Source organism: Sciurus carolinensis, chromosome 1 (assembly GCF_902686445.1).
Source record: "Sciurus carolinensis chromosome 1, mSciCar1.2, whole genome shotgun sequence".
NCBI classification, from domain to species: domain Eukaryota; kingdom Metazoa; phylum Chordata; class Mammalia; order Rodentia; family Sciuridae; genus Sciurus; species Sciurus carolinensis.
The window spans coordinates 192,076,125-192,095,598 of NC_062213.1; the positions used below are offsets into that span (position 1 = coordinate 192,076,125).

Sequence of the window (19,474 nt, forward strand, 5' to 3'; positions counted from 1 at the left end):
CAATTAAACCGAATTCTTGCTTCTCACTAAAGCTGGCCTTGTTGTGAACTTCAGACTCCTGCAAGGTCCCCGTGGCCCTGGCATGACTGAGAGGCAGCCGGGAGCACTGTGTCAGGAGCAAGGAGTTGGGGGCTTAAAGACAGAGCCACCTTGGCTTCCATCTGCACTTCCGGGGCCTCCGCTTCTCCTCCAAGGGAAGAGCTGGGGTGGGGTTCTGACACTTCCAGAGACTGAGCAGATTATGCATCACGTGAAACAGGTCAGGTGGGCACCGGGACTGGCACAAGGTGCTTGCCCAACACAGCTCAGCTCCAGCTGCTTGGTGCCAGAGTGGAGATTTTCTATTAGACTCTGGGAAATCTTTTTTTTTTTTTTTTTTTTTTTTGTTTAGTACTGGGGATTGAACCCACAGGTGCTCTATCACTGAGCTAGATCCCCAGACCTTTTTTAAATTTTATTTTGGGACAGGGTCTCACTACGTTGCCAAGGTTGGCCTCAACCTCCAGAGTTACCAGAATTATAGGTGTGAGTCATCATGGGAAATCTGCACAATATTAAATCTCTTAACATGAGATGCAGACAACTATCCTTTTCTGGGTTAAAGGAAACTCTTTGGTGAGTCATCAATTGTCCACATTTGTGCTAGAAGTTCTGTGAGACTCTTCAAAGCCAACACTCGAAGCGTGTCACTGGGAGTAACTTTGAGCTTCCTTGACCTTGGGTACCCTTTGTGACCTCAGCAGGTAACTGGGCTGCTATTTGATGGCCTTGGGGCTCCTTTGGGCAGAGACTAGTGATAATGTTTAGGAAAACAGCAAAGGCCTCTTTTAGCCTTCATAGGACCAGCAATTGAAGACTCTTGCCAGTGACCCTCCAAGTGGATCAGGGAAGAGGGACCTGGGGAGAGAGGAGCAGGGCTGTTTTCTCGTCCAGTCGGAATCCACATTCTGGCTGACAGAACTGTGCTGAGGCCCTACGCGCAGATGTCCTGTCTTGATCATCCTCGTCGCCTTCTCCATGTCATGGGCTGTTCACAGCTCCAGCCCCTGAGGTTCCAACCCTCGCCTGGACACTAGGCTCACCTCAAGAGGGAGCTGTTGCTGGGCATGGTGGCACCCACCAGTGATCCCAGTGACTTGGGAGACTGAGGCGGGAGCATCACAAGTTCAAGACCAGCTTGGGCAACTTAGCAAGACCCTCAGCAATTTAGCAAAACCCTGTCTTAAAACATAAAAAGGGTTGGGAATATAGCTCAGTGGTAGAGCATCCTTGGGTTCAAATTTCAGTGCCAAAAAAAAAAATTAAAATAAAAAGAGGGAGCCATTACAGAACCCACGCTGAGAGCGTGCCCAGGCTCCAACCCTCAAAGTTCTGACTTAATTGATCATTGGTACCTTCACTGAGGTCCATGGTGTGCTTGCAATGTACCTGGCTAGTGTTAGGATACACTAATACTTTTAAAGTATTTCCCAATGTTAGTGTGCACACGGATCACTTAGAAACCTTGTTAAAATGCAGGTTTGGTAGGTCTGGGGTGGAGCCTGAGACTCTGCATTTCCAGCAAGCTCCTGGGTGAGCCCCATTCTGTCACCCACGTGATGCCTGCTGCGCAGCAGTGCAGGCAGACACCGTGGACTGTCGAGGCTCCAGGGCCTGTGGAGTCAGGGCCTCTTCAGAGCAGTAGGTCTCGGATCCGAGGTTCTGGGTTGCACGCCACAATCATGTGATGGGGAACATCACAGAGTGCTGACACCTGACCCCGCCCAGGGACGCTAGCTCATTTAATTACTCCAAGGTGGAGTCTGGACCATGGCATGAGAAGGGGGCGAGAGAAGAGATCGGTAAAAGCTGTCAGGGTGTTTCCAACAGGTGATCAGGACTGAGGGGCAGCACCTTCCGTGTTCCCAACTGGCTCTGGGAAGGAAGCTGGGGAGGATGCTCAGATGAAGGAAAGCCGAGCGCCTACTGTGTGCGCGGAGCCTGTGTTACTACTCATGCTGAGCACTCAGGTTGTTTCTCTTTTTTCTTTTTGGGGTGGGGTCTCATCATGTTGCCCAGGTGGGCCTCAAACTCGCCATCCTCCCGCTTCAGTTGGGATTACGGGTTAGCTACCACACCCGGCTGCCTTCTGTTGCTTACCCTTCACACATCGATTTTCTCTGACCGCTAGAGGATGACGTCACAGCAGCAGCCAGGCCTGGGCTGGGCAGAGTAACCCTGGATGTGCCACAGGGTCCCTCCTGCAGGGCCACACAAGCCATGTTGGAGCCCGGTCAGCGATGCTGATCCTGCCCTTAGCCTTTTGAGATTTTGTTCAAAGTGAATTTTTTTGACCTTAATTTTAAAAAGATGCTGCATTGTACTATTATCTAACTTCTTTACTGAGCTCTCTGGCACCCCTTAATTTTTATGGCCAAGGCTGGTGCCTCACTTGCCAACCCTGGTCCCAGCCCTGACTCTAGGCAGGGCCTCGGGAGTTGAACCGTAAACTCTGGCGAAGCTGGAGGTTCTAACAGGAATCCTGGTTTTCAAACTGTAAAAAGAATTTTGTTTCGACCAACATTTATGAGAAACCCTGATGTGTAAAAAGCAGAGCTGGTGGGATTGAAGGCAGCGAGGTGCTCAGGGACGCGTCCCCTCCCCCACATCATGGGCTCTGAGCCCAGCAGTGACCTTGAGGCTCTCAGGATGACAGCTACCACCAGTGTAGACCACCTCCTGCACCGTCCAGGCAGAGGCCAGCCGGATGCAGCATTGGGAAGGGAAGAAGGGAAGGACGGAAGCCGGGACTTGTGGTTTGTTCTCTGGGGGAAACGCAGGGCGTGGGTGGTGGTATCCCTGGCCTAACGCTCCCACCGTGGCTGACTTCAGCACCAACGTGGTGTCACTGGCCGTGCTGTCGGAAGAGATGTGCATAGTCATTTTAGGACCCCATAGGAGCTGGCCCCAGAGAGAGTACAAGAAGGTCCCGTGGCTCAACCTGGGCTCTGCCCCTGGTTCCAGCTGTGAGTTCCCCGCCATGGCCATTCTAGGTCCTTCCAGGCCTTTATCTCGGAGTCAATGATCCTTGGGTGTAACCATCAGCCTTGTGGGACCACAGGGACTGCACTGCCTTCAGGGTCTGCGCTCCCCTCCATCCTGCAGCCTGGGGCAAGGACCCCGGGACAGAGCCTAGGGGAGAGGAGACAGGCCTCATCCACCCGCCCCCTGTGCTGGAAGACCCTCGAGAAAGGAGGGAACGCAGCTCGTGAAGTGTACATAGGGAGACTTTTATTACTAAACACTACGAGCATACAAAATGCATAATCGAATAACAGCTAAAAAAATAGTCCAAGAAATGTGAAATACACATTTTTTGAAATGATAAAAATGTATCCATGAAAAATATAAAATGCTGCATATATATATACAATATATTTATATATATAACGTAAATAAGAAATGTGTACAGCAGCGACGGCAAGGCGGAAGCTTCGCACAGTGGGCTCTTTGTTCCGGAGAGCTCCATTATTTACATCTTGCATGAGAAGTCAGTGAGAGAGTCACTTCCATGGGCATGTCTTTTAAAAGTCCTTTGCACGGAAAAATCAAGAATTTTCAAAGGGTGAGAATCCTTGGTCTGAAGTTGACGGAAGAATCCAGAGTGGGGCCACACCAGCGTGAGCCAGCGGTGCGGCCTGAGGTGGGAGGGTGGGCTTCGCCCTCGAGAGGCCGCCTGCAGGGGACTGTGAGGAGGAGCAGGCAGGCGGGCAAGTGCTGTCCAGGCGCTGTGGCTGGTGGGCAGGCACTGGAAGGATTCAAGCAAGGATGGGGTTCAGATTAGGAGACCCCCAAAGTCCCTTCCTGGCTTGACGTCTGTGGTCTGTGACTTGGGGGCCACTTCACTCAAGGAGCACATTCAAGTAACAGCACTGAGGCACGCAGAGAGGTTACGTGTGGCAGGGGCCACGTCCCGGGGTTCGAGGGCCCTACAGCTCCTTCAGGATGATCTGAATCTTGCCGTCCATCTCCCCCATGTCCAGCAGGAAGGCCACGTGGTTGCTGTAATGCTGAATGATGTTGTTGTCCATGTTGACCAAGATCCTGGAAGAGAGGAGGGGCTCGGTTGGAACATGCCAGGCGCCTGTGTCCTGGCTCTCTGAGGGACAGAGAGGACAGCAACACTTTGGGCACCTCACAAACTCCCTTGGGTCCTGGCCACCAGCCTGCAGGATGGGTCGTCACAGTCCTCTTTACAGGAGGGTAGCTGAGTCACACTTCCAACCCTGCTGCACAGGAGCTTGGAGTAACACAGGCAGATCTGGGGGAGCCACAGTGTTCCCCTGGTCACCGAGTGCGGACTGGGACACAGGGTGAGTTCAAGTCAGGAGGTGTGGCAGTTCAACAGGAGGCTGTGACCGATGTGCCACTCAGGTATGCTGGCCACACAGGAGGCAGGTGCCACAAACCCCGGCTCGGCGTTATGCCCTGAAGCTGAAATCCCATAGATACAAGGGGTGACCCCCTTGCCCCACTTTCCGTGCCAGGACCTGGCCAACCTGACAGACAGAACCGTCACCCGGACCCTCTGCCCTATCCATTCGGCTCCAGCACTCGCTGAGGATGTGCCGCGGGAGATCCGCTCCCCACCCTGCCCTCCAGGAGTGAAGGCGCTCATAGCCTGGGGAAGGAGTCCCAGAGCTGGGTGCTGCTCCAGGTCCAGAGGAGGAAGCTGGGGTTCCGAGAGGCACAGCGGTTTGCCCAAGGTCACACAGTAAGAGGCAGCAGGGCTGGACCCGAACCTGGACCTTTGTCTCGCCTGCAGTTCCCGAGGAGCCCTGCTAATCCAGGCTGGGAAGCGGCAGAGAGAACCACGCGCCCCCGGGGAGCCCGTTTCCCTGGGCAGGAGCAGCAGGCAGAGGTCTGCTTTCACAAGGACCCATGAGAGGGCAGTGGGGACAGTAGTGAGGGCCACAGCCTGCGTCCAGCTGTCCCTGCCAGCAGCAGCCTGGGGAGGCCGGGCCTGGGCTCAGAGCTGTTTCGGGATCCCTCTCCCTGGGTCCTGTCTGGAGTCCCTGCATTTCACAGAAGGGTCTTTGTCTGGGGGGCTGGAGGCCAGGAACAGGCCAGAGGTGACAAGGGCTGGACAAGGAGTGGGCACTGGGTCAGCATTTCCCTGGGTGGCGCTGACGGGCAGGTGCCTGTCACTGGGCAGGGCCTCACCTGCTGCGACCCAGGCTGACTCCACCCGCAGGGCCTTCCATCACCAGAGCTCACGGCCCTCCCCTCCGAGGACAGTGACTAGGGGGTCCTGGGTGGCAGGGCTTGTCAGGGACTGCTGTCACAGAGTGTGGCCTTGGGTGACCTCCCAGTTCCTAGCTGACTTCTGTCTTGGGTCCCATTAAGCCCCTGGCCAGCCGCCAGCAAAAGCGATGTATCTGCTCATCTTTCAGGTGCCCCGCGGTGCTTGTAAAGCGATCCTGTCTACCTCTGCCGTGGGGCGTCCCCAGCGTCTGCAAGAGGACAGCCACCGGCTCAGGACGTCTCCTCGCACGAGGACCCTGACGGAGCCTGCGGATGTATCCGGTCTCCTCTCCCCAAAGGTGTTTTGGGAACATTCTCATGTAGCCATTTCAGACCAGCCCAGGGCTGGGGTTTCCGAGGGCACGGTGGGAGGGTGCGGACTGCCTCTGCAGGGCCACTGAGCGACGCCCGGGGCCACCACTGAGCGATGCCCGGGGCCACCACTGAGTGACGCCCTGGGACAGCCGGCCATGGTCCTTATTGCACATGGCTTAGCAGTCAGCGGAACAGGAGGAGGAGAGAGAAAACGGGGAAGGGGCTTGTGTGTGGATTTAGGCAGGTGGGTTACTAACTGGTGAGCTTGTAACTACCTGCTCAGGACCTCAGTTTCCTCATCTGTAGAAACTGAGACAATACCTCCGAGCTCAAAGGGTCCATTATCTAGCCCAGCGCCACCCTGGATGAAGGACTCTGCCAACGGAAGTTATTATAATTAGGATGGACACAGCGGCTGCGGCTTCAGGGAGAGTCTCTGGCGACCCAGTCAGTGAAGCAGGGTGGGCATCCCTGTGGCACCCCAGGTGGGAGTTTTGGGGGGTCTGCCCAGGTGGGGCTGAAGCCAGGGACGTGGGCGTGGCCCTAAGGGGACGTGGGGCTGGGCTTGCCTGGGCAACGCAGAGCCATGAAGTAGATCTGGCTCTAGAGAGCGGCCGAGCCGCGGTTTGAAACCGAAACTTGGGGGAAAATAAACACACGTGAAAAAACACTCGAGACACTTACACAACCCAAACCAATGGGTGCTGCCCCGGGCAGGGATGGAAACCTTCTCCAGCTGTGACCTTCAAGGGAGGCTGGTAGAACCAGAGGAGCGGGGGAGGCCAGGCCCCGGGCCTGCTTAGAGGAGGCCTCCGAAGCCTTTGAAAAGGGAAACCCACGGACAGCAGCCCCAGGGCAGTGCCTGGGCACCATCCAGGGCTCTCCTAAGAGCACCTGGATCAGACGGCCAGCACGGAGGGTCAGGGCTGAGCTGTGGGCAGAGGGCTAGGTCCTGGATCCTCCGGGCCGAAAGGAGCCGTGCCAGTTACTCACTGCCCCATCCTGGGCTGGGAAGTGACTTGGTCAGGAAGGGCTGCAGAGGCCCAGCTTGCTGACTCTGACCAGGGGACTGACGCCTGGGAGTCCAGTCACCATGTGACGTTCTCCTCCTGGCAACCAAGGGATCTGCCGGGCCGACAGCAAAGGGCTCTGTGAGGCCAGGAGCCTGTGGAGGGCAGCCGGGCACTGCCCACCCCGAGAGGGTACAGCTGTTCTCCTCCACCCAGCCCAGCCTGGAGGTGGGGTAGCATAGGCCCGGGAGCGTCCCTGGCTGGCCACAGCTCCCTCTGCAGGTTCAGGGCTGTCCTGCTCCGACTCCCTGTAGCAACTTTGCTAGGCCTTCCTGCCTCTGTGTCTCCATTCCACTGCTGAATGTCCACTGCCCTGAACATCGCTCGTCACCTCTGAGCCTGTTTCCCTGTCTGTAAAAAGTGAGCCATGGCCAAGCAACGTGGTGCACGCCTGTAATCCCTGTGGCTCGGGAGGCTGAGGAAGGAGGATCGCAAGTTCAAAGCCAGCCTCAGCAAAAGCAAGGTGCTAAGCACCTCAGTGAGACCCCGTCTCTAAATAAAATACAAAAAAGGGCTGGGAATGTGGCCCAGGGATAGGGTGTCCTGAGTTCAATCCCAGGTACCCCCCAAAGAAACAGTAAGCTGGGGCATTGCCCTCTTAGTGCAGTGGTGCTGGTTAAACAAGACAGGCTCAGCCCATAATCTGAAACACAGGAGGTGACCCAGCAAGCAGTGGCCACTGTGATCAGTATTGCCCTAATCAAATATCTTGGTTATCCCGTGGCCTTGGGATTTGAACTTGGGGTTTCTGATATGTCTGCACTTCCCCTCCACCCTAGGGGGTTGTGAAGGAAGACCCTACTCCTCCCTACTCCCCTCCCTCCCACTAGTGACCAGTGCCCGGTCTCTGCAGGTAGAAGGGTGGCCAGTGGCCTTGGCCGGATTGTGGCCAACTCCACATCCCCTCAGCCTCTCCATGGAGGCCGAGTATGAAGCCTCCTCCTGCTGAGCAGTCAGTGGGTGGGGCTGAACCAGGCACTTACCCCCGCTTGCACTTCTTGTAGACTTTGTAAATGTTCTCCTCGGGGAACCCGTACTTCTCAGAGATCTGGAAGAGAAAGGTAGGGGACTCACTGCCTGCTGCCCAACCCAGGTTTTACATACCATTGCTTTTTACTATCTGATTATAAATGTAATATATGTATGTGTGTGTGTGTGTGTGTGCCATGTGTGTAATATACATACAAACATATATATACACACATACACATATGTGTGTATATACATACACATATATATATATACACACAGAAATTGAAATCATCCATAATCCTGTTTCCAGAGATGAACACTGCTGACATCGTGGTGTGCGCCTTCCCGTGTATACAGATAATTTTGTATTCTATGTAGATAGTTTTGTATCACTATAAACTTATCATCACTGAGAAGCCTTCCTAATGAGCATATCCCATTTCCCTTAACTCCTGCCTAGTGCCAGACACGTGGTGGCCCAGCGCTCAGGGTGCACACCATTCACCAGCTGAGGGACTATTATGGTTTAGATGTGAGGTGTCCCCCAAAAGCTCATGTGTGAGACAGAGCAAGAAGGCTTAGAGGTGAAATGACTGGGTTACGGGAGCCGCAATCCAATCAGTGGATCAACCCCCTGGTAGGGGTTCACTGAGGGCCAACTGCAGGCTGGTAGGGTGTGGCTGGAGGAGGCGGGTCACTGGGGGCGAGTCTTGGGGTGCATATTTTGTATGAGATGAGTGGAGTCTCTGTCTGCTTCCTGGCACCATGTTCCCTCCACCACACTCTTCCATGATGTTCTGCCTCACCGTGAGCCCCAAGGGAGGCAGCCAGCCTTCTATGAACTGAGACCTCTGAACCTGTGAACCCCCAAATACACTTTTCCTCCTCTAATTGTTCTTGTCAGGTCCTTTGGTTGCAGCAGCTAAAAAGCTGAGTAAAACAATGACCTTCTGCAAACTGCTCATGGGGACGGTAGGGTCTACCTCCTAGGGTCGCTGGAAGAATTGAAGGAATCAATCCATGTAAAACACTCAGGAGGGCTCCTGGCACCTAGTGAGACCTCCGTAAGTGACCACAACATTACTTTAAAAGGAGAGAAGCGGGGTGCGCCTTGCTGTGCTGAGGGGTCAACCCGAACCTTTCTGGGCAGGAACTATGAGCCTAGCCCGGGGGTGTGCCTGTGAGCCCGAGAGGGAAAGCCAGGCACTGAGGCCCAGAGCATGTTAGCGCCCCACACGTCCCAGATGGGGACGCCTCCTCTCCAGATGGGGAACCACACGCAGAGGCCTGTGGGGCTCCCGCAGCCCAAGCCACCCACTTCTCCCCAGAGCTCCCAAAGTCTCCTCCGCCGCAAACAGATCTAGTCTGGTCCCAGCTCTACACCTGGTGTGGCAGAACTTTGAATAGGTCCCCTCACTTCTCTGAGCCTCAGTTTCCTCATTTGTAAAGTGAGGAAGGAACGTGCAATAAAAGGTGTCCCCAGAGGGTGTCTCCACCCATGACGCTTAGGTAATGGATGCAGCCTGGTACCCATCCCGCGGAGAAGCTCAGTAACAGTGTTTAGAGGAATTGGCTGCCTTGAAGCTGCAGCACGGCCGGGTCAGGGACTCCGGGAGCTCAGCCTCTGTGGGCATTTTAGGAAGAGGATTGGGTTCAGCTCTTCAGTTATCCTTTTCTTTTCTTTCTTTCTTTTTTTAATTTTTTTTTTTTTTTTTTTTTTTTTGGTGGTGGTATTGGGGCTTGAACCCAGGGGTGCTCTACCACTGAGCTATATCCCCAGCCCTTTTTATTTTTTAATTTTGAGGTAGGATCTTGCCCAGGCTGGCCTTGAACCTGGAATCTTCCTGTCTCAGCCTCCTCTGTGATTACCTAAGTGCACCACCACACTCAGCTCCCAGTTACTCTGACGCAGATCTTTCCACACCAGAAAAGCCCTCGGACTGTCTCAGTGGTGACGCAACTAGAAGCTACCAGGGAGAATCGAAGGAACGACTCCAAACTCTCTAAACATGAATCGAACAAATTGCACAAAGACAGCATGAGCTCCCTCAAGAGGTAGTGAGCGCCCCCTCAAGTCCAGCATGGACACTCAGAGGGCTGCTGGGAGGGAGCTCCAGCCCCGGTGGGAAGCTGACCCTGTGAGGTACTGTGCAACCTGAGTCGAGTCCACATTCAAGGGCCATTAACGACCTTTTGTGAGCCCAGCTTCCTGGGTATGATGCCAAGCAGGCTGACAGCGTGTGAGGAGGACAGGACAGCAGGGTGGAGAGAGCGTGGACCGCGATGTAGCACTGACTCCTCCAGCCAGGTAACCGAGGCAGTCCCCCGACCTCTGGGGCTGCTTCCTCATGGGACACCAGAAGGTGCTGCCAGTACCACTTTCCAGCTTGTGAGAGAACGCCGGGGGCCTTCAGGTGCGGCCTACCCGACACAATGCCTGGCACCCAGGGGCGTTCATGGGAGGGAGCCAAGTGACAGTGGGATTCACTTTTCTCTCCTGCAGCCAGAGGTCCTGGAAGCCCCTGACTTTTCTGGGGGCTCCACCTCAGGCACAGCTGCCCTGGAGGCGTCTGAGCTCGCTGAGTTTTGCTCGGGGCTGGGCTGTGTGGCCTGCTCTCTGGCAGTGGGGGTTGGGCAGGTCTCCTTGCCCAGGTACCACCCTCAGCCACCCCAGCCAGCACCCCAGCCAACCCGAGCAGGAGGAATGAGGCCCCCGGGAGAGAAAACACAGTGACTCTGGGCCTGGCCTTTTGGGTTTCATTCCCATTAAACCAGAAACAGGTTTGCAAAACCAACAAAGGCCCTGGCCTGTCAGAAAGCAGCCATCAGATTAAGAGGATTTATGGTGTGCGCGACTCCCAGGGTGGAGCCGCGGTTCTGGCTGGGAGGTAACATCGCGCCCACCCCCACAGGAGGCCCCGCAGGCCCCCAGAGGTGGGACGGGTGGGCCACCAGAAAGCCCGGGCTCCTGGCTGTTCCCTCCCAGACACCCTGTGGGAAGTGAACCCCCTGGGGCAGGCTGGGCCAGGCCAGGGCGGTGGACCCCCAGTGTCTTACCGCATTCCTCAGCCCCTGCAGGTCCGGGGTCTTCAACATGAGGGCGTCGAAAACCTCCTCGGTCTCCCTCCGAACATACAACAACACTGAAAACAGCGGAGAGCTTTCAGGTGTGAGAAGCAGGAAGACCCCGGGGGGGATCTTGGAAATACTACTCCAGCGTTAAGATTTATTTCTGCTGGGGGCCGTGCCCGGCTGGGAAAGGCAGCCTGGAAACACACTGTCCTGCTTTGGGCCCATTTGAATACCTGCTCTGGTACCTGTAGCCAGGTGACCTTAACATCACTGTGCCTCATTGTTTTGGTCTGCAAAATTCCCAAATTGTGCAAATTGTTTTGGTCAGTAATTCCCACCCCAACTTCAGAGGGTGGGAATTACTGACGACATTTAGCAACACCAAGCGCATTGCTAAGCTCGGATCAAGGGTACTGGGAGTTGTGGACCAGAGCTGCTGGTTTCTTCCTCGTGGTCAGCTACAGCCCCCAGAGGCCTGGGCTAGCCTGACCACACAGACACGGAAGTCACAGACTTAAGAGTGTCAAAGCTGGAAGAGCAGAAACGAAACCTCAGCCAGCTCCCACCCCTTAGGGAAGGTGTGGGGCTCCTCCAGCATAAAGGGTCTGCCACCCGAGCACCTGCCCCAAGACACCCGCAGCCAAACAGGGTAAAAGCAGGCAGGAGCCCTGCAGCCCATGGCTACCTCTCCAATACCTAGGGACCCCCATTACCCTGCAGGCCTTGGCCAAAGCCCAGCCCCAAGGAGGGAAGCCCTCCCCCTGCTCTCCCCAGGGAGGCCGCACGGGGTGGGGCCAGGTGGGCTCTGGGAGCAAACAGGGTGGGCAGAGCTACCTCTCTGAAGGTCGTCTTCCTTGGCCTGCTTGGAGGGCAGAGGCTCAAACTCCTCCGCGAAGGGTGAGCAGGTGCGCTTCAGGGGCAGCCTGTGGGGATGGGAGGGTGGTGAGGCCCTTGGACCTCCAGGGGCCCCGGAAGTGGAGGCAGCTGCAGGAGGGCGGGTGCAAAGCAGGCGTGCAGTGGGCCCAGTCTAGCTCTGGGCCCTGGGGCAGGTTCCTTAGCCTCGCGTGACCCCATCTATAATGTAGGGTGACCAGAAAGTACAGCGTGCAGCTGCGGTAGACAACGCAGGTGGCGGTCAGTGGACGATGGCCGCCATCAGCCTGTTCCCTTGGAAAGAATCAGGCGGGGCAAGAGGTCATGGGAGGAGGAAGGACTGAGGGTCTAGGAGTGAGACAGACAGGGGTCCAGTCCTGCCTCTGCTGCTTGATGGCCGTGGGACCGCCCTGCCTTGGCGTCGCCGTCCATGGAGGAGAGCAGTCAGCTCTCTGGGGCAGCTGTGAGGGGCAGGGACGTGACCCCTGGGAGCGGAGTGGGCAGAGGTCTTGGCACTGGGAGGGGCTGGAAATAACCAGATCTGCACGAGGCACCGCAGCCTCTCTGCCTGCCCCATGGCCGTCCTGCCTCTGCGCGACGTGGGGGCTGGGTGGGGGTGACGGGGACCCTCTCGGTGGCCTCTGGGTGCGCCGTCCTGGACAAGGCCCCCCTGCTCTCTGAAAGCACCCCTCCCAGAGCTTTTTCTCTCCCTTTTACAAGCAGGCGTCTTCGCCAGAGATTCGCCGACTTTTCTTATAAAACAAACCCATAAAAACCCAGGCGGTTTCAGCGAGGAGAGAGAAGCACGCTGGGGGCTGGGGCGAGTTTCGCAGGCGGGCGACGTGAGGGGACGGGAGCGCGGCCGCTGCTCCGTACCTGTTGGCGTTGCCGTGTCCGGCTGAGGTGACCGCCTGCAACGAAGAGAAAGGGACGTTTCCCGTCACAAGCAGGAAACCCAGAGGAGCCTCGGCCCTGGCTGGGGGCTTTCTGGGAGGAACGCTGTGGGGGAGGGGCGGCGCCTCAGTGCTTTCCAGGCTCCTGTTCGGACGCGTCCCCTAAGTGGGCTGCATCCCCTTTGAAGGGAGTCACCTGGCCCAAGCTGCTGAGTCAGGGGGCAATGGACCCCAGGTGGTGGGAAAGCATGGTTGGCAGACCAGTGAGCCCACCCAGCCCGTGTGCCCCGAGGGCTGGGAGCCGCAGCTGGGACCTGGGGCTGGGGCAGAGGGCCCTTCTGTGCACCTGGCACTGCTGCTCCTATTGTGCTGTCTGGTGGTTGCCGCCCTTTGAGAGCCTGTGAGAACCAGGCTCAAAGAGCCCCTGGGGTGACACAGCCAGCATGAGGCAGGCTCGGGCCTCTGCCTGCTGTTTCCCTGAGACCCCTCTGGGGCTCAGGTGTGCAGGGGCTGGTCCCTCTCCCTTCCCCAGGATTAGTTGTCAGCTGGCCACAAGTAAACCAGTCCCTAGTGGTCATCTCCCTGCGTGGGGCCGGCTGGCTGGAGGAGTCAAGAGAGAAGAGTCCATGTAGCCACCTGGGTCGTGGAGGCCTTGGTGCTGCTACCAGGGCAGGGCAGGGAGGACCGAGGACGCAGGACGTGCTTTCAGTGGGCTGGGGCCACACAGGTCTGGCTGCTCTTTTCAGCCCCCAGGCCCACCTCCTTGTCCTAAGTCAACACACCAAACCCACCGTGGGCACCCGGCCGTCTCTGCAGACACTCCCACTGAAACTCTGGGGAGCCGTGCCCTCCAAGGAGGGGAGCTGTCGGATCGCTTGATATGAATCAGGGCTCAGACAGGCTCGGGCCCGGACTCCGTTACTGACTCGTTTATGACCCTGTCTGAGAAAGGGGATGAACAGTCTCTCTCAAAAGACAGCTGGGTGGGGGAGCCAGATAACACGCCACCTCTGGCCAGCTCACTCCCGGTGCTGAGAAGCGGCCCCCCTGGCTTGACAGGCGGAGCAGCTCGTGGGCAAGGGATGGATCCTGCAGTCAGGCTGCTGGGTCCAAATTCTGGCTCTGCACTTTCTAGCTGTGTGATGCGGGGAGGTTTCTTAACTTCCCTGTGCCTCCACTTGGGGCCCAGAGCTCTGGGGGCAGAGCGTGGACACGACAGGGTTGCGGTGAAGGCTGGCGGGTGACGCGTGCGCACAGCACGAGCCTGCTGCACCCGAGTGCTGCCGTCACCCTCCAGCCAGCTCCAGCATGGCCGCGGTGGGGCCTGGGGCTGAGATGCCCGACACCTCCCGGCGGGAACACTCTGATGAACACAAAGCCCATTCCCTCACCAACGTTCTACTCTTGGATGGAATAGGTCACTGACGTTACAGGACCACGTGTCCATTTTTTCAATCCCCTAGGACTCAGTAAGTATATGATTATTTAACAGCAAGACCTAGAAACATCTAGATTGGCCAGTGTGGTGAGTGGCAGGTTGCTCTCCACTGGACTGGGCTACGGCAGGCCCCCACAAGGGACCAGGACCCTCGTGGCCCCTCTTCCCAAACAGGTCCCTGCCCTCACCCCTCCAGAGCGCTGCAGGCTGGAGAAGTGTACGTTGGGGATGAACAGCACAGGCGGGGTCTCCAGGTTGGGTTCAGGCCGCAGGTAGGTGGTCTCGTTGCCCCTGAAGCCTGACAGCAGGCAGCCCTTGACACCTGATGGGAAAGGAAGCCATGGGCCTGAGGTCCCTCCATGCAGGTCCCCGGCCCCGGCCTCCTCCCCTTCACCCTGCCCCAGCCCCGCCCCCACTAACCACTGCTGCTGGAGTCCGGGCACTTGACCTTCCTTCGGAACTGCTTCCGCTCATCATCCCGCATCTTCCTTTCAGCTCCCTGGTGGGGGAGAAGGGGGTCACCAAGGGCCTGGGAGGGGCTGGCTACTTCACAACTGCGGCTTTGGACTTTGCATCCTAAATAGGGGCCCACCTTACAGTTCCAACGGTGAGGCCAGGAAATGGGAAGATACCAGCACCTGGCCCAGCCTGGTCCTGCCCACCTGGGGTCAGCAAGGCCGTGAGAGAGGGAAAGAGGGAGAAGGAAGAAACAGAGAGACACCGAACTGCAGAGAGACAGGAGGATGCACAGGGAAGCACACATGGCAGGACGTGGAGAGAAACATCAGCGAGCAAGAGAGAGTGAAAGACACACCCAGAGAAGCCAGGGGGACGCGCGGTGGGGCCTGGCCCTCGTCCCTCCCAGGACGCAGCAAGGACTCACCCGCCCACCCACCTTGTCACAGAAGATCTTGATCTGGCACACCGCACGGTGCACCAAACGCTCAGTGCCCGAGCCACAGTCGTAGGTGTCGATTTGCAAGTTCAAGGGGACACCTTTCACCCCCTTCTGCGAGGAGAAGTCTGTGCTCAGGCAGTTGACGCCAATGAAGACCTGGGGACAGAGTCGGGCGCTGGGTCAGTGGCCTGCACAGGTCTCCAGCCCTGGTAGTTGAGGCTTCTGTGCCTGGTGACGGGGAGACTGATGCTCAGAGAGGCGGGGCAGCTCTCCCAGGAAACACAGGCCACGGGGTTGGAGGAGGGGTGCAGACAGACTCAAGACCCCTCACCCATGGGTGGGGTGCTCCCGCTAGCCCACCAAGGGCAGCCCACGTTAGGGGTCCTTCAGACCCTGAAAACCCAGAACCTCATTTTCCTGCAACTGAGGGACACTGCTTTCCTGCAGCCCCAGGGACGCAGAGGGAGAGACGCAGTGCCCTCCACTCCTGACGTCAGATCCAGCATCGCCGCACCCTCCAGCAAGAGGTTCTCTCTACTCATGCCTCGCCCTCTCGCACCCGTCACTGGTCACCTGCACTTACAGTTGTGGCGTCTCTGACAGAGACAGAAGTCCCCCACACTCCCAGGTAGTCAGGGAAGATGAGCCACCCAGACCTGTGGCAGGAAGCTGGACCCTGCCACGCAGGCGCCTGTGGCTTTGGACAAATCCTCCCTGAGCCTCGATGTCCTTGTTAAACCTGTCTCGTGTGGCCAAGGTTGTGCCCTACTGGGGGCAGCCTGGTGGTCTCAGCCGGGCCAGCCCTGGCTGCCCCGCCTGTGACCCTCTTCCAGCTCACCACCCCGCATGGTCCGCGTCCAGGCTGGCCCGTGTTCTTTGGGACCTTGCTCTTGGAAACGGCCCTGACCTGAGCAGTGGGGTTCAGGGAGGGTGCCTGAGCAGACCTCCTTTGTCCTGCCGTGGGGGCCAGGCCCGCAGGCACATGCCGGACATACCGCCCCCTCGGCGGCTCAGCCCTGATGCAGCCCCCACCCGGCTCCCAGCGCGCACCTGAGAAAGACCCAAGCCTGGGGCCCTGGAGGCTGTGAGAAAGTCCCCACCGAAACCCACCACTCCCTTCCCACGAAACTCTCCCACCTCCCTGCAGTGAGGCGCGGCTCCTCCCCGGCCCATCTGAACGACAACCACCCCTGCCTTGGGGCCTCCCCTCCTGTCCTGGAGCTCCTTCCCTGGTCTTCCCCCTGCAGCTGGCTGGCTGGCTGCTCCGGGCGGGAGGCCACGGCAGGGAGGCAGGGCCACAGATGCCTTTGAGAGGAGCTGGAGCCAGCCCTCGCCGGCCAGGCAAGCCCGGTCCAGCAGGCCGTTGACCCAGACTGGTGCCTCCACGCCAGCTCTCCGGGCAGCAGCAGGACCCGGCGGGGCCCACAAGCACACACAGGCCGGTGGGACAACCCTGCCACTACCTGGCAGCTGGGTTACCCTTCCCGCCTTGCTGACCGAGAGCAGCGAACCAGCTGGGAGTGGAGACTGCAGCTCCCAGACTCCCAAGCGTCACCCGGCAACCTGGTTTGCTGTGTGACTCACACGCGCGCAGGCGCCCCAGCGGGTACGCACAGGGGACTGGATGGGTACCGAGAGCCGCCCTTGTGCACAGGCCTGTGTTCCACCCCTTGCCTGTCTCACCCGACCATCACTGCGGCCTGTCAGCTGGTGCCATGACGACACAGTCGAGAAAGCGGATGGCTGGTGGGTGGCAAGGCTGGGTGCAGACCCCGCCTGTGGGCCCGGGGTCCCAGCTTCCACCACTCTGATCCTGCCTCTCCACGGTGTCAGAGCACATGCCCCAATCCAAGGGCCCCCTGGGGTAGGAACACCGCACCCACTGACCTTGGCCTCCTCGGTGACATTCCACATGAAGGACAGGGCGTTGTAGGCCACCTCCTCGATGTGCTGCACAGTGTTGAAGTTCTCTTTGCAGTCAGCTGAAACCACAGGAGCGGGGGCAGCGTCAGGAGGGAAGGGACGCGGGGCGCCTGGCGGGGTGTGTCAGCTCCAGCCAGGGGAGCAGATCTGCCCGGAACCCCGGGTCTGCCAACAAGGCCACGGCCCCTGTCATCTTGTGTGGGGGTCATACTTTCCCTGGGGATTAGTAAGTAGGTGATCTCCCAGAAAAAGGGACAGAAGTGACTTGTAGTAATAGCAGTAACAGGGCCGTAACAGCTTCTTGAATAATTAAGATGAGGCAAGCCCTCAGGCAACCCTCACAACTCTGCTATGTCTATTCAGTTTATACATGAGGAAAATGGAGCTCAGAGAGGTTTGGCTACTTGGCCAAGGTCACACAGTTAATAAAAGGCAGAGCCAGGACTGGGGTTCAGATCTGTCTGGTTCTGCAACCCATGCTCCTAACTCCCCTACCACCTGGCCTCTCAGACAAGTCACTCAACTGTCCCCCATTATATCATGTTCTGCAGGATACACGGTACCAAGCAGAAACCAGCACCACAGGCAGGCAAGGGAGCTGGCCTGTCACTTGACAGCTGAACAAACTGAGGCTGAGGAAGAGGAGGTGACCCAGGCTGGAGCCAGGAAGAGGGTGGAGACAACCTGCAGACGTGAGGCGGGCTGTGCCTCCCCCTAGCCCAGGGTGGGTGGGGCAGGGCACACAGGGTGGCGAGGGTCCCACGCCCAAAAGAACCGCCAGTGCTGTGCTGCAGCTGTCCGTCACCATTGCTGGCCGGGCGCGGTCATCTCTGTGCTGTGTCCACTAGCCACGCCCCCAGGAGACAGACGGGCCAGTGTCTGGGGCCTATCTCTCTGACACTGCAGCGTCCCCAGGCCCTGTGTATCCCAAAGTACCCTGGAAAGGGGGCCACTGCTTCACGTTAGCAGGTGCAGGTCCCTGCGCCCCGGTGGGCCGGGTCCGAGGTGGCAGGGCCGGGAGCTGGGCCAGGGTGGGGCGGGCGCTCACCCACGTCGATGACGCGCTGCTTGGCGGTGGGCTGCCGGGAATGCCAGTGCCTCCAGAGCCGCAGCTGCTCCACCGGGACCTTCTCGTTGTCGAAGACGACCATCACCACGCTCTGCGGCACAGCAGCCACGTCGGCCCGGCACCCAGGCCCCCCCAGGCCCCTCTCCCTGGGCCCGGCAGCCCCTCCCGGCCCTCCCCAGTGGCTCCGAGCCAACGCACCTTGACCTTGTTGGAGGATAGGGCGAGGCCCGAGCCGCCGGCTGGGGTCCGCAGGGTGACGGGGTAGAACTGGCCCTTGTTGAGGTAGGCCATGGGCGACTCGCCTGACTTGACGTGGATGGCTTTGGGGGAGCCCAGGGTGTACTCGAAGTCGCTGCGGGGGAGGAGCGGGCAGTGAGGCTTGGCCGCAGGAGGCTCCGGGGCAGCGAGCCTGAGGCTGTCACGGACTCGCTCTGTGACCTTCCAAGTCACTTTACCTGCCTGGGCCTCGGTTTCTGCGTTTTTGGGTTCTAGGTAATGGCTTGCTTGAGCCAGAGTCTTGCTGAATAATGAGGGTCTGAAGAAAACCAGAGAAGCCGGAGAGGTGGCAAAGCCACAGGGAGGCCAAGGACAAGAGTCGGGGTTTTCCAACGTTGCTGAGCGCCACGCTCCCGGCTGCAGCCCAGCACAGGACGTGGAGATCATTCTCTTCCCTTTTATCTACCCCCCCACACACACACTCTGTTTCCATTCACTGATGACGTGCTGGGGACCGAATCAAGCTGTCTGCAGACCCTGCCCCTGCCAAGCCCCTGTCCCCTGGTCAAGGATCCAGCGGGGCCACATTACCTCTTGAGGCTAGGATAGTCCTCTGCACATGGGGGTTCCGGGGACGCTTTCAGGATGTCTGGGAAGAGCAGCGACTGCAGAGAAACAACCCCGAGATAGTAAGTGACCACATTCAGGTGTCAGGGGCCTCAGCCCAGGATGGTGTGCACAGCAGTAGAGACTGTGCAGTGGGCAACTTGGACAATGGTATGTGGCAACCCCGCCTTGGCTCCAGGACATTTCCTTCCATGGATTCCAAAGCTCAGCCCTTTCCCCTATCTCCTCTCCTTCTGTGCCTGTGTACACATACCCAGGGACATTGCCAGGGGTACAGGAGTGGGCCCTCACCTCCTGCGGGTCATCTTTGAAGGTGCTGTCTGGCTGCCAGCGCTGTGTCGGGGGCACCCCATGAATGCTCTCGAACAAGGAGCTGAGGGAGCCGTTATCATACATGTCACTGGTGGGCAAGAGGTAGCCGTCCTCGGGGCCCGCTTCCATCTTGCTGGGGCCTGCGGGGAGGGCGGCAGCCTTGCCAGGGTTGGGCACAGGAGCCTCCAGGCTCATCAGGCTGTTCTTCTTGAGCAGCTCTGGGTACTCTGGGGTTCCAGGCACGTTCTCTGAGAGGAATTTCACCAGGTGCGTGGGGCTCTCGAGGGGCGTGAGGTCTGTCTGGTATTCCACGCCATGGTAGAACCTGCGGGGAGAGGAGGGGCAAAGTGAGTGCTCATCTTTGCCCAGGGGGAAGGGGGTCCTTGGCTGGACTGGAGGTGACTGTCACACTGACACACTCAACTTCTTCCGTCCAATTTTCCTTTGGTGCTAGGGATCGAATCTGGGGCCACTGAGTTATGTCCTCAGCCCTTTTATTTTATTTTGAGGGTC

General features: G+C 58.3%; 1 protein-coding gene across 1 annotated transcript in view; it reads right to left on the reverse strand.

The window, feature by feature from the left end:
* Window positions 1-3,253: 3,253 nt before the first annotated feature.
* Grhl3 (grainyhead like transcription factor 3) overlaps window positions 3,254-19,474 on the reverse strand; it is a 32,260-nt gene continuing 16,039 nt past the window's right edge. The window contains exons 4-16 of the mRNA XM_047529326.1: window positions 18,941-19,286; window positions 18,614-18,687; window positions 18,005-18,158; window positions 17,786-17,897; window positions 16,702-16,796; window positions 14,812-14,970; window positions 14,337-14,415; window positions 14,105-14,238; window positions 12,462-12,496; window positions 11,547-11,635; window positions 10,698-10,783; window positions 7,652-7,716; window positions 3,254-4,083 (exon numbers count right to left, since the gene is read on the reverse strand). Of these exons, the coding sequence (XP_047385282.1) occupies window positions 3,969-4,083; window positions 7,652-7,716; window positions 10,698-10,783; window positions 11,547-11,635; window positions 12,462-12,496; window positions 14,105-14,238; window positions 14,337-14,415; window positions 14,812-14,970; window positions 16,702-16,796; window positions 17,786-17,897; window positions 18,005-18,158; window positions 18,614-18,687; window positions 18,941-19,286 (1,543 nt within the window). The 3' untranslated portion in view covers window positions 3,254-3,968. The remainder of the gene's footprint in view (window positions 4,084-7,651; window positions 7,717-10,697; window positions 10,784-11,546; window positions 11,636-12,461; window positions 12,497-14,104; window positions 14,239-14,336; window positions 14,416-14,811; window positions 14,971-16,701; window positions 16,797-17,785; window positions 17,898-18,004; window positions 18,159-18,613; window positions 18,688-18,940; window positions 19,287-19,474) is intronic.